General features: G+C 33.6%; 2 protein-coding genes across 2 annotated transcripts; one reads left to right on the top strand and one right to left on the bottom strand.

Moving 5' to 3' along the window:
• The first annotated feature begins 261 nt into the window (after positions 1-261).
• LOC107615113 (GRAS family transcription factor) lies at positions 262-2,534 on the top strand. Its single transcript, XM_021111614.2, has 2 exons — positions 262-848; positions 994-2,534. Exons 1-2 carry the CDS (start codon positions 395-397, stop codon positions 2,271-2,273), a joined length of 1,734 nt encoding a protein of 577 aa, XP_020967273.2. The 5' UTR covers positions 262-394; the 3' UTR covers positions 2,274-2,534.
• A 3,009-nt stretch (positions 2,535-5,543) lies between these two features.
• LOC107615111 (putative F-box protein At3g24700) lies at positions 5,544-6,911 on the bottom strand. The gene is made up of 2 exons (XM_016317225.1): positions 6,162-6,911; positions 5,544-5,765 (listed from the first exon to the last, which is right to left on the bottom strand). The coding sequence occupies exons 1-2, from the start codon at positions 6,909-6,911 to the stop codon at positions 5,544-5,546; spliced, it is 972 nt and encodes a 323-aa protein (XP_016172711.1).
• Positions 6,912-13,115: the final 6,204 nt, after the last annotated feature.

The raw sequence follows: 13,115 nt of genomic DNA on the forward strand, positions 1-13,115 counted from the left end.
CTATTCAACATTTTCCATCTCCTCCTCTAGCTAAGACATTAACCTAATATACAAATCACAAATAGCATTACCCTTGTCAGATTTTTCAAATATTTACTACTCATGTGTTATTAAAAGCCTTAATAAAACATCACATCTTCCAAACGAACAGCACACGAACAATTAGAAAATTCCCTCTTTTGGCACTACTAGGAAACATCATCACATCACACTAACCCATATGCCTAATATTAAAATGATTTTGCAGGAAAAAAAAAAGATGAACTTAAAAAAACACTTCTTATTGTCCTACCCTTCCTAGCTTCATTCAGTCAATGATCCAACAGTACTAGCTAGGCCCCTTCAAAACCTTCAATAATCCTTCTCAATTTTCTTCCTTCTATTACCATTAACAATGAACATGGAACCAAACCCAACACAAGATGCTCTTGACTGGCAGCTAGAAGGTTCTGCCTCTTTCTTCCCACCATTCTTGGATTATCCATATCCCATTCAAGATTATCAGTTCTGGGATCAAAACCAAGACATAATCTGCTACCATAACCAAATTGATGCCGGCACCGGATCCCCGAATGCCGCAAACGGCACTGCCGCCGTGGTGGCCACCACTGCCACCAGTACAACCTGCACAACACCCTCGGATCCTGAACCTTACAGTTACAACAACCTACCAGTTTCAGACTTGCCGACGAAGAAACGAAACTCCAGCGACAATGATTGCTCGGTCCAAAAGCCTTCACAGAGCCACAGAGCCAAGAAATTCAAGGCTCGTTCAACTAATGAAGTTGACAATGGCGATTCAGTTGCCGAAGGGACTAGTGTTAGAAAATCTGGTGGGAACAAAAAAGGTAGAAGCTCTATATACTCCTTTAATTCTTTACTTTCTGAAAGCTAGAGCTCAACACAACAATAATGAAGCATATTAATTACTTTAGACCTTTTATCTTATCAAACACCATATTCATATTTGTAAGTTGTAACTATGCAATATAGGTGGAGGCAAGAACAATGGCAATAACTGCAACAATGGAAACAAGGAAGGTAGGTGGGCGGAACAGTTGCTCATCCCTTGTGCTTTAGCTATAAATGCTAAAAATTTGAATCGTGTACAGCACCTCTTGTATGTGCTCCATGAGCTAGCCTCGCCTACAGGCGATGCGAATCACCGACTCGCGGCACACGGACTCAGCGCACTGACACACCATCTATCCTCATCGTATTCGTCTTCTTCATCTTCTTCTACCATAACAAACGATTCAGGGACTAAGACTTTTGCATCAGTGGACTCCAGATTCTTCCATAAGACACTCCTCAAGTTCTATGAGGTTAGCCCTTGGTTTTCTTTTCCTAACAACATTGCAAACGCTTCAATCCTTCAATTCCTTTCCGAAGAAGAATCAAGTAGTTCGCGTACTCTTCACATCCTTGACATTGGAGTCTCCCATGGTGTCCAATGGCCTACTTTTCTTGAGGCGTTAACCCGAAGACCCGGCGGACCTCCTCCTCTGGTTCGCCTAACCGTTGTAACCGCTTCCTCCAATGAAAATGAACAGAACATGGAAACTCCTTTCTCTGTAGGTCCACCCGGTGATAACTTCTCTTCTTACCTCCTTGGTTATGCTCAAACCATTAAGCTCAATTTGCAGATAAACAGGATTGATAATCTTGAATTACAGACACTGAATTCGAAGAGTATCGACACATCTTCGGATGAAACATTTATTGTCTGTGCGCAGTTTAGGCTCCACCACTTGAATCACAGAAATCCTGACGAGAGAAGCGAGTTTCTGAAGGCTTTGAGAAGCATGGAGCCTAAAGGAGTGATACTAAGTGATAACAACATTGAATGCAGTTGCAATGGCTGTGGAAACTTCGCGGCCGGATTCTCCCGGAGAGTGGAGTACCTGTGGAGTTTCTTGGATTCCACGAGTGTTGCATTCAAGGGCCGGGAGAGTGACGAAAGGAGAGTGATGGAAGGCGAGGCGGCGAAGGCCCTGACCAACCAGAGGGAGATGAATGAAGGGAAAGAGAAATGGTGTGAAAGAATGAAGGAGGCAGGGTTTGTAGGAGGAATGCTTGGAGAGGATACCATTGATGGAGCTAGAGCTTTGTTAAGGAAATATGATAGTAATTGGGAGATGAAAGTTGAGGAGGATAACAAGTGTGTTGGACTATTCTGGAAGGGACAGGCTGTTTCTTTCTGTTCTATGTGGAAGTTGGATGGGGGAGAAAAACAAGGTAGATCAAGTTCTACATTGAATTCGCGTTTATAGGGTGTGTTTGATAAATCATAAAGGTCTCTATATTGTTATCTTTATATTTCTGTCTTAGACATAGTTATTTATAGGGTGAGTCGCTTGCTTGTTTGTCTTTGTCAGTTTAAGAGAGGTTTTCAGAACCAAAATGGTAGCCCAGGATTTCAGAGTCTTTAACTTTTTTTTTTTTTTTTGTAATTTCTATTTTGCCTATAATCTCTCACCATTGTATACCATCTATCTGAAATTCTTGATTATAAAATTGTATGATTATAGCAAGGCTGCGCGTTGTGTTTTATTGCTATTCCTTGAGTGGCCATTATTTTCTCCAATTAAAATTAAGAATTTATTTGAATAAATAATTTAATTAAATTCATTTTAAAAAAATTTAAAACATAAAAACTTACATTAAGTCTAAGTTATAAATAAATTATTTTATATTTAATTTTTTAATCATAAAAATATTTATTTAAAAAAAATTATTATAAAAAAATCATTTGTTTAAATTTTTTATAAGCACTTTAAGTCTTTAAATAATTTTTTAAAAAATAACAAATTAATTTTAAAAACAAAAATATTATTTGTCACTATAAATGTTAAAAAAATTAGAGTACAAAAATTTTAATACATAACATATAAATTTTAATATACAACACAAAAATCTTAGTATATAACATATCAATTTTGATGTCTATCACACAAATTTTTGAAGGAATATATATTCAGAACATTAACTTATCTAATAAACAAAATATATCAATAAAATATATACAACACAAAAATTTTAGTATATAACATGTCAATTTTGATGTCCATCACACAAATTTTGTGAGGACTATGTATTTCGAACATTGACTTATCCAATAAATAAAATACATTTGCAACAAAATTTGTGTATTATATGTAAAAATTTGTGCATTATATATAAAAATTTGTAATTATACCAATAAAATATGCACAATATAAAAATTTTGGTACATAATATATAAATTTTGATGTGTAACATAAAAATTTTTGAAAGACTACAATTTTTGTGCTAAGTATAAAAGTTTGTATGTTATATGTAAATATTTATATACTATATTAATAATTTTGTGTTATATGTAAATTTTTGTGTGTTATATTTTAAAAATTTGTATACTATAATCAATAAATTTTTGTGTTATCCAATAAAAATTTATATTGCAAAAAGCGTGAAAAAAAAATTAATACTTATGTCTAATCTACATTCACATTTTTTCACTAAATTACACCAACTTAATTAAATTTAATTATAAAAATATTTATACGTGTAACATCACTCTTAAATAAAAGCATCTTCAATAGCAGAATTTTTGTTAATTCGGACAAATGCACTTGAAATATTTAGTTAAATAACTTCGAAATAAGAGAATGATTAAAAAAGCTCAAAAATAGTATAAATTTAACAAATAATTTTTTAGATAACTTTTATATTTAATAAATAATTTATATATTTAATTAATATTTATAAAATTTTGGATAATTAGCTAAAAGGTACATTCAAAATATATAGAATAAAGCTAAAAAGCTAAACTCTATGAAATGCATGTTAAAAAATAAATTCTAAATCCTACTGGTCAAATCTTAAATATTAATTTTAAATTCTCTAAAAATAAGTATTAAAAAATAATTTTACAATATAAATGAATTAATATTAATTAATTAAAATTTAATTTTTTATTCTTATTCTTTTATTCTGATTAACTTTTTGAGCACTCAAATAAGTGAATGAACCATGAAATTTCTATTAATAAAATTTATTATTTTTGGCTAACACTTGACTAACATTAAACTCTAAATATTAAATTTTAGGGAAAAAAATAGGTTATCTTTTAATTTTTTGATAAGTTATTTTTTTAAATATTTAATTACAAAATACTCATGTTTTATAAATTTGAGGCATATAAGTTCTTATGTCCATCTACCTTTCTAGAATCACAAAAATTAATGATGTGAATATTAGAGTGTCTTTCTATTACAATGCCAAAGTAAAAAAAGAGACCAAAAAGTAAGAGGACATTTAGGTCTTTAAATTGGGTGATTGTTAAGTAATGCCAACATCGCCGCTGCTAATTGCTTAGGGTCTTGATGCTTGTTACTCATGGAGTCATGGTCAGTGAGAAAGGTTTATCGCTGCTAATTGCTTAGGGTCTTGGTGCTGTTACTCATGGAGTCATGGTCAGTGAAAAAGGTTTATCAAGCACAAGATCATGAGGTTCACAAAATATGACCTAAATCTAAATGTCTTTTAAATTGTTGGTTCCTTTTTCCTTGCTACCGTAATGGGTAATGGATAGCCAGTAAATAAATGAAAAAATCTATATATCTCTTGTTTGTAAAAATAAAAATGTTTTTATAATTAAATATTTTAAAGGACTAATTTGTCAAAAGATTAAAAAATTTAGAATTTATTTTTTTTTTATATTTTTTAAATCCTAATAGTATAAAGATTATTGAATATTTGTGGAAGTGTTATACAGTAAAAATTTCACAGATAAAGATATATATGCAGTTGTGTATTAAAAAGTAACAACAAATTCAATAGAACGGTAAATTGACAAGAATAATTAATGAAGTAATAACTACTGCAGCAAAAGAAAAACCAAGAGAATAAGTTTAGCTGCAATTAGCTAATGTATTCTCTTTTTTTAATGTTATTTACAAGTTTATTACAAAAGATACTCATTATGAGTAGTCCTAAAAGGAAAAAAAAAAGTTGGGTGGCCAAGCATTTTCTAATAAACCTTAATTACTAAGAGAATTTCTTAGGATCTAATTATTAGTAACGAGATCTGTTTATTGAATAAGTTCGTCTTTATTTTTTATTTAAAAGAAATTATGTAAATATGAGTCTGTTAATTTTAAAAAAAATTTGATATAATTAAATACTTTTTGTTAAGACTGATTTGTTGAGCAGTTAGCATTCAAAAAAGAGTGTTAATCTTCCTAAACTTCTAATGTGTACTTGAAATTTTTACTCACAATGTTAAAGTTTTAATATATAATAGGCCACATACAAACAAATTCGATCGTAAATTTATTTTTTGGTTATATTTAACGATAAACAGTAAAGAACATTATGCTTGCAACATCTAATTTAAATCCAACTGAAAAATAAACATATAAATAAATTTGATAACATTATTAATAACAAAGTTGGTAGTGAACTAATGTTACAAAAGACTTCACCAAGTGAAGGTGCACACAGGTTTTAAGAGACAATAGGCTTGGGTTTGAGCATTTCGGACGAGTTGCTTCGAAGACCATTTAGTTCTCCATGCCATCACCAGTGCCGTCAATCACAGGTAAATCTATGCTACCATCATTTAAATTAAACAAAACTATTCTTAAAGATGGAGAAATGGCCAAAAGAACATCACTTTCCGAGATGTAGAGAGATTGTAGAGGAAAACCCAAATTTACGAGTTGCGGGTGAAAGGGAATGATTGCCAATTTAGTCCAAGGTTGAGCATTTCCGTATTCCTTCATCTGCCACAGAAACCAGTGTTGTGCATTCAAAAGCTTATAACAAACAGAAAGACAGTTTTTCAAGATACATAAGTAAGTGCTCATCCTTCAGAAATAATTATCTAAATCGGTATAAGGCAGGAAAAAATGACCATAAATCTCTTTACCCAAATCAAAATAAACAACCACATGATTAACACTCCAATTAGGAAAAATCTAGGGGCCAGCAACTTTGTTAAATTCTGATCAGCATGTAACTAGTAAAGAAAGTGGATCATTGGATGAAATCTCACACCAATCTCACACCATTAAAACCATCATTGATGGCTATTTGATGACTATAAATCACAAAAATTGCTGGCCCTAACATTCCTCACTCCAATTAATAGTGCATGTTCTATTACTACCAAAAAATACCCCTTCCATATTATCAGGCATAAAAAGGTCGTCAGTTGGGACACCAAGTAGGCCTAATGGGATATCATCAATTTTTCTCCACGAAGAAGTTGGTCCAAATGTATAAATTCTACTACTAAATTCCAAACCAGATGGCAGTGGCACTTTCTTCCTTATAATTCCAAAAAGCTTGTAGCTGTCACTGAGATGATCGTAACCAAAGCCACAAAGGGTGGCTTGACCGCTGATTTGCGGTGATTGGAATGTGAATCCGGTACAGGGATTCCACAAGATGCCATGCGTATTCTGGCCGCCATCATCATAAAAAAAGCATAACAATCCATGGCAAGAACCAACCATTCTGTGGTAGCGTTGTCCACTGAAGTAATCGACTTTAGCAGGCTCAGAAGGATTATCCAATATTGACTGCACGGAGAAAGATTCGATAACACCATACAAATCACGGTAGTCAGAACTGTGAGTGTAATAAGCAATTCGTGGCGGAGTCAAACTTGGATCGCGTAAGCATGAACGATAAAGGTGGTTGCAGGTGAAGTCAGGGGAGGAAATTAGGTTTCTCCATGAAGTGCAGACGCTCCTTAGAAAAACAAGCGTCCTTGCTAGAAGCCTCAGCAAGATTTCCATTATCAACTCCTCCGGAAGGTCTGGCAGCGGCGGTGTTCTTGCGGTGGCCGTGTGACGATGGAGCAGTACCAGTCCTCTTGACGCATTCCTCTCCGCGTCATTCATAATTACGATCAGTAACGTCATCGTTTCAGTTTGAGTTTGCGTTGCTAGATGACTAGATCGATCTACTATCGAGATAAGTCTCAAAGTGGTCATTGAAGTTGTATTTGAGTTTTATAGTAGTCTTGAACTTAAAAGTTACCCATATTCATCCCTGAAGTTGTACTCCCGGGCTTAGATTCGTCCTTCTGGTACATTCCGTCCACCTGGCACCACGGAAAGCTGATCTGGACTCCTCTGTAATACGCTGTCCAGGTAACGGCTAGTTGACGTGGATTAGTAAACTTTTATAGTGCAATTTGATCCCTAAATCAAAATTAAAAATTTTAATCCCCAAATTTAATTATTATTCTCTTCTCTATAGTAGTAACCCCTCTCTTTTCTTTTCTTCTCTTCTCTTCTCCATATAGATGTGAAAGAGACTACAAATTACAACTTCATTGAAAGCACGCATATGTTTTGTTAATTAAAAGTCACATACTATGTCTTTATATTTATCATTTTATGCACTCATTTAACTCTAGTTTAATTAAAATATTTTACAAAATTTAATTTTATATTTTTATATGATTTTACAAAAATCTATCTCTTGTATTTATGGAATTAAAAAGTTACATCGTTATTATTATATACTATATTATATTTCCTTTCGAATCCTGTTCCAAAATAACTATGCATCATCTTAATTTAACTGTCATTCACATAATATTAATATAAAGTGCTATATTATGGTATTTCAAATCGTATGACATCTCCATTAAAATAATGTGTCTAAGATTTTATTATAATTAAATAGATATTTCAAATTAATTAAGGGTAATATTAGAGAAACAAAAAAATAGCAAAAATTTACCTAATTTAATATTTATTATTTTAGTCTCTAATTAATAAAAAACTAATTAAGCAAAATAAATATAATTAACTAATTTAAGACACTAATTTAGTCATATTAAAATATTAATCATATCATCTTTTTGTTTGCAAATGTCATGCTGACATTTTAATATTTTATATTAGTATTAGAGATGAGTTGAGATTCACAATTTATGAATTTAGGAATCAATTTAATCATTTTTAAAAGTCAACAAATTTTTATGAACGTTCACAATTTTAGAAACTAAACTTTGCATTATTTCTTTAGTTATATATATCACATAACTTTTTTTATGTTATAATTTTACCATCTTTCTTACAGAAAAAAAGGGATAAAAACGGTTAAACTTGTTCAAATAATAGTTGTTAAGAAGACTCTAGTTGTTATTATTGTTATAAGACTTCTTATGAGTTTGGAAAACTCTAATTTAATTTTGATGATGAACAAACATTATTGAAATAATTAATTACAAAATTATTAATTTGATTTTCATTTAACATATGTTAATTAATAATTTTGTGATGCAGGTTTCTAATTGGGCCAAAAATAAAATTCTGATACAAGTCCAATTAAATAAAAAAAATTCAGCTTTGGTTTGATGCTAGAATATATGATGAGTATGGCTGAATTGTTTATTGTGCTAATCGGGCCAGATTGAGTTATTATTACTACAGGCCCAAATAAATACTTTCCTATTTGCTCAATGCATGATCCAAAAATTCATCAGGAAAGCAAATGTTATTATTGGGCCAGAATTAATTGTTGTTGCAACTAAGCCCAATTTTATATTTGATGAAAGTTCCTCATGCATGATCCGAAACCAATGGAAAAAGAAAGCAAAATTGCTTCCAACGGATCCAAGCATTTCACCATGTGATGGATTCTAAAATTCATTACATTGTCATTTATTGCATGGAAACTATGAGAGAGAAAACAAGACATTTGATTTGATTGTAGCACTTATGGCTACACGCTACTCAGCAAGGAAAGAATCATTTCATTTAATCTCATTCTCTTTCCTAATTCAATGCTTTTCGAATTTCTTTCTTCTCTCTCTATTTGCTTCTCCTCTTCGGTTATTACACAGGAAACAATGGATGCCATGGAAGCTACATGGAGCTACCGAAGTGAAGGAAGAGCAAGTCTAAAGACCATCACAATGATGGCAAGAAAACATAACAAAATAAAAGTGTGCTGTGGCTGAGATTTTCACCAAATATGGTTAGATTTGGTGTGGTAATCTCGAGCTCTTCATGCTCAAAAAGGATGAAGAAGATTGGGCCAGCAAGGTGAGATTCTTGGAGGCATGACTTGTCTTTGATTCTGTTCAACCACCACAGCAAGTAGCTAGAGCGGCGAAGTGATGGTAGAGGCAGAGATTGAAGCAGATGAAGTCATCATCATCATGAAGCATCAAGGGCCAGAATCCATCTTGGAAAGCAAGTCAAGGATGGAGAGCTCGGATTGATGAAGAGTGATGATCAAGGAAGGACTAGAGGTAATTGCATGTTGGTTTTTACATGGTTATCTCTTCTCTCTCTGTGTGGCCGAACCGGTTATGTGTGAAGGAAAAGAAGTTAAGCTTGGGTTTTGGCTTCAAGTGTGGAGGCTTCCCTCTTCTATAAAAAGAGTGAACAGTCACGGTTTGAAGAAAGGAGTTAGAAGTAAGCAGTGAGAGTGCAAGGCATAGGATTCTCAGAGCTACCTAAGCTTACAGATTTTCTTCTCCTTCAATGTATTCTGTTTAGTAATTTTCTATTTAATTTTGTCATGTCTTGAGTCTCATGGAAAAAGGCAAACAGTGAGGTTTGTATGAAAAAGCCATAGAGCGAAAAAAGGCAAAGAGTGCAAAATTAAAAGAAAAAGCCATAGATGTCTTAAGAGTTCCTTTGTTCATCTATGTTATGTTTCATGATTCTGTGGGAATTCCCTTGTAAGTTGGGTTAGCACTTTATAGTTTGTAATCTGAAAGATTATAGTGAAATTCCATCATGTTTGTGATGGAGACTGGATGTAGGCTGCACTGCACTTAGCAGCTGAACCAGGATATATCTGGGTGTAACTTTCTCTCTTTCCTACTCCATTCCTGTTTCTACTGCACAGGAGCAAAAACAAAAAATTATCTCGTGTCAATTGACGAGACAAAAAGAAAAGTCTCGTGGCTGGGGACGAGACAAAAGAAAAAGTCTCGTGGCTAGTCACGAGATAAAAAGAAAAGAAGTTTCCTGAATTGGTCTTAAAGGTCAGCAAGTGTTATCAAGAAAAAGGGGGGCTAAGATTCAACCCCCCTTCTCTTAGCCACTGAAACCATCAATTGGTATCAGAGCTTGGTCTCAAAGAGATCAAGCTTTGTAGCTTGGAGTAAAGATCCTTATGGCAGAAAATAGTGGCTCAAATGTGGTGTCCTACAATCTTACAGAAGGACAGTCAAGCAACAGACCGCCTCTTTTCAATGGAAAAAACTATACCTATTGGAAAGAGAGAATGAAGATCTTTGTGCAAGCAGTAGACTACAGACTTTGGAAGATCATCTTGGAAGGCCCTCAATTTTCAACTAACACAAGTGCTGAAGGAATAGTCACTCTCAAACCAGAAGCAAGCTGGACCGAGGAAGATAGGAAGAAGGTGGAGTTAAATGCCAAGGCAGTAAACCTGCTCAACTGTGCTATCAGCTTCGAGGAGTAACGACGGGTATCAAGATGCACAACGGCAAAGAAAATCTGGGACAAATTACAAATCACCCATGAAGGAACCACTATTGTAAAGAAGACTCGGATAGATATGTTGAACAGAGAGTATGAAATGTTTGCAATGAAGGAAGGAGAATCTATTGATGAGCTGTTTGAACGATTCAACATCATCATTGTTGGCTTAGATGCTCTGGGAATTACATATCCTGATTCTGTGCTTGTGAGGAGAGTGCTGAGATGTCTCACAAAAGAGTGGAAAACAAAAGCTTTAATTATTTCTGAGAGCAGTAGCTTAGACTCCATGACTTGTGATGATTTGAGAGGAAATCTTCTTGCTTTTGAAAACACCTATTTGAAAAAAGATTCAAAAAAGAAAGGAATTGCTTTTTCTTCTGTGACTAACCCTCTGGATGATGAATCCAGTGATAACTTCTCTGAACATGAATTTGTGTTATTTGCCAAAAAATTCAGGAAAATGATGAAGCTCAAAGGCAAAGGCAGCAGCTCAAGAAAAGTGAAGAAAGACCTTAGCAAAGTAACCTGTTACAACTGCAAGGAAATTGGGCATTTCAAATCTGATTGTCCCAAGTTAAAGAAGGAGGAGAAGCCGAAAAGAGGAAAGAAGAAGGGACTGATGGCTTCATGGGAAGACTTGGAGAATGACTCAGAAGATGATGATGAAAAAACCGAGACCAAGTCATAACCATGTCTCATGGCAGATCACATAGATCATGTAGTCTTTCACAACCCTAACACTGAAGACCTTCATCTTATGATAGACCACCTTTCTGAAAAAATAAGATGCCTCCTGCTGGAAAATCAAGAACTTGAACAACAAATCACCATTCTTAAAGCTGAAAATAGTTTTCTTAAAGAGAAAGTGAGAGAGGCCGAAACTGCTTGTGATCTTGTTGAAGAAAATAAGCAGTTAAGAGCCCAAATTAAGAGCTGTGAAAGTAATCATTCCGTTCTTGCATATGTAGATTGTTTTAAGCAAAATGAAGAGTTGCTTAAAGAGGTTAAAAGGCTTAAGGAAGACTTAGCTAAGTTCACCCAAAGTTCTGAAAATCTGAATCAAATCTTGGCTAGTCAAAAACCTCTTTATGATAAGGCTGGGTTGGGATTTTATAAATCTGCTGAAAAATCTCATTTTGAAAACATTGCTTCATCCTCTAGTGATACAAGATTTCAAGACCCCACCTACTTTAACAAAACAACAACTTCAAGATTTTGTAGACTATGCAATCGAAATGGACACTTTCCGATTCAATATTTTTTTGGTGAGAGAATGATTGGTGATAAAGTTTGTAGAGTTGTCTTTGATTATAATGGCTTAGGACATAGGAGATGGTTTAACGTGAAAGGATCCAAGAAAATATGGATACTTAAGGTCACTTGAGCTTGTTTTGTAGGTGTGCCTAGCATCCAAACGGAAGGAAAATATGTGGTATATGGGTAGCGGATGCTCTAGGCATATGACCGGAAAGACAACCTTCTTCATAAAGCTTGATGAATATGATGGAGGACTTGTCACTTTTGGTGATGATGCAAAATGAAAAATAGTGGCTGTTGAAAAAGTTGGTAAAAATTTTTCATCTTGTATAAATGATGTTCTTCTTGTAAATGGTTTAAAACATAATTTACTTAGTGTTAGTCAATTGTGTGATTTAGGTTTTGAAGTTATTTTTAAGAAGTTTGTTTGTTTGGTTGTTTGTGAGAAAATTGGGGATATTTTATTTGAAGCCAAAAGATACAACAATGTGTATGGATTAACTCTTGAGGATTTAAAGGAACAAAATATAACATGCTTTACATCTCTTGAATCTGAAAAATGGCTTTGGCATAGAAAGTTGGGTCATGCTAGCATGTACCAAATTTCTAAGCTAGTCAAAAAGAATTTGGTTAGAGGAATTCCAAATATCAAGTTTGATAAGGATCTTACTTGTGATGCTTGCCAATTGGACAAACAAGTAAAATCATCTTTTAAATCAAAAGATGGAATCTCAACCAAAAGGCCATTGGAAATGTTACATATTGATCTTTTTGGTCCTACTAGAACTCAAAGTTTAGGAGGTAAACACTATGGTCTTGTGGTGGTAGATGATTATTCTAGATTTGGTTGAGTACTTTTCCTTGCTCAAAATAATGATGCCTTTCATGCCTTTTCCACCCTTTGCAAGAAAATTCAAAATGAAAAGGATTTGAAAATTGCCCATTTGAGAAGTGATCACGGAAGAGAATTTGAAAATCAAGATTTTGAAAAATTCTGTGATGACTTAGGAATTTCTCATAATTTTTCATGCCCTAGAACCCCCCAACAAAATGGGGTGGTTGAAAGAAGGAATAGAAGCCTTCAAGAGATGACTAGGGCTGTACTATGTGAGAATGAGATTCCTAAATTTTTATGGGCTGAAACTGTGAACACAGCATGCTATATTTTGAATAGAACAATCATTAGAAAAGGAGTAAAGAAAACCCCTTATGAGTTATGGAAAGGAACCCCTCCAAATCTTAAGTACTTTCATGTTTTTGGATGCAAATGCTTTGTACTTAACAATAAGGAAAACCTTGGAAAGTTTGATCCAAAATCCTATGAAGGAATCCTTACATGTTACTTTTTGTGATTCTAACTTAATTTCCAGTACTGTGATAGATAATGATTCA

The sequence above is a fragment of the Arachis ipaensis genome, chromosome B9, assembly GCF_059453495.1.
Source record: "Arachis ipaensis isolate K30076 ecotype BB chromosome B9, ASM5945349v1, whole genome shotgun sequence".
Taxonomy (NCBI): domain Eukaryota; kingdom Viridiplantae; phylum Streptophyta; class Magnoliopsida; order Fabales; family Fabaceae; genus Arachis; species Arachis ipaensis.

Excerpts from the sequence above, each read along its gene's own strand:
- LOC107615113 (XM_021111614.2), top strand. The coding sequence starts at position 395 with ATGAACATGGAACCAAACCCAACACAAGATGCTCTTGACTGGCAGCTA. Across the intron at positions 849-993 it reads ATCTGGTGGGAACAAAAAAG|GTGGAGGCAAGAACAATGGC; the intron begins GTAGAAGCTCTA and ends TATGCAATATAG.
- LOC107615111 (XM_016317225.1), bottom strand. The coding sequence starts at position 6,911 with ATGACGTTACTGATCGTAATTATGAATGACGCGGAGAGGAATGCGTCA. Across the intron at positions 5,766-6,161 it reads TGCCTGATAATATGGAAGGG|ATGAAGGAATACGGAAATGC; the intron begins GTATTTTTTGGT and ends TTTCTGTGGCAG.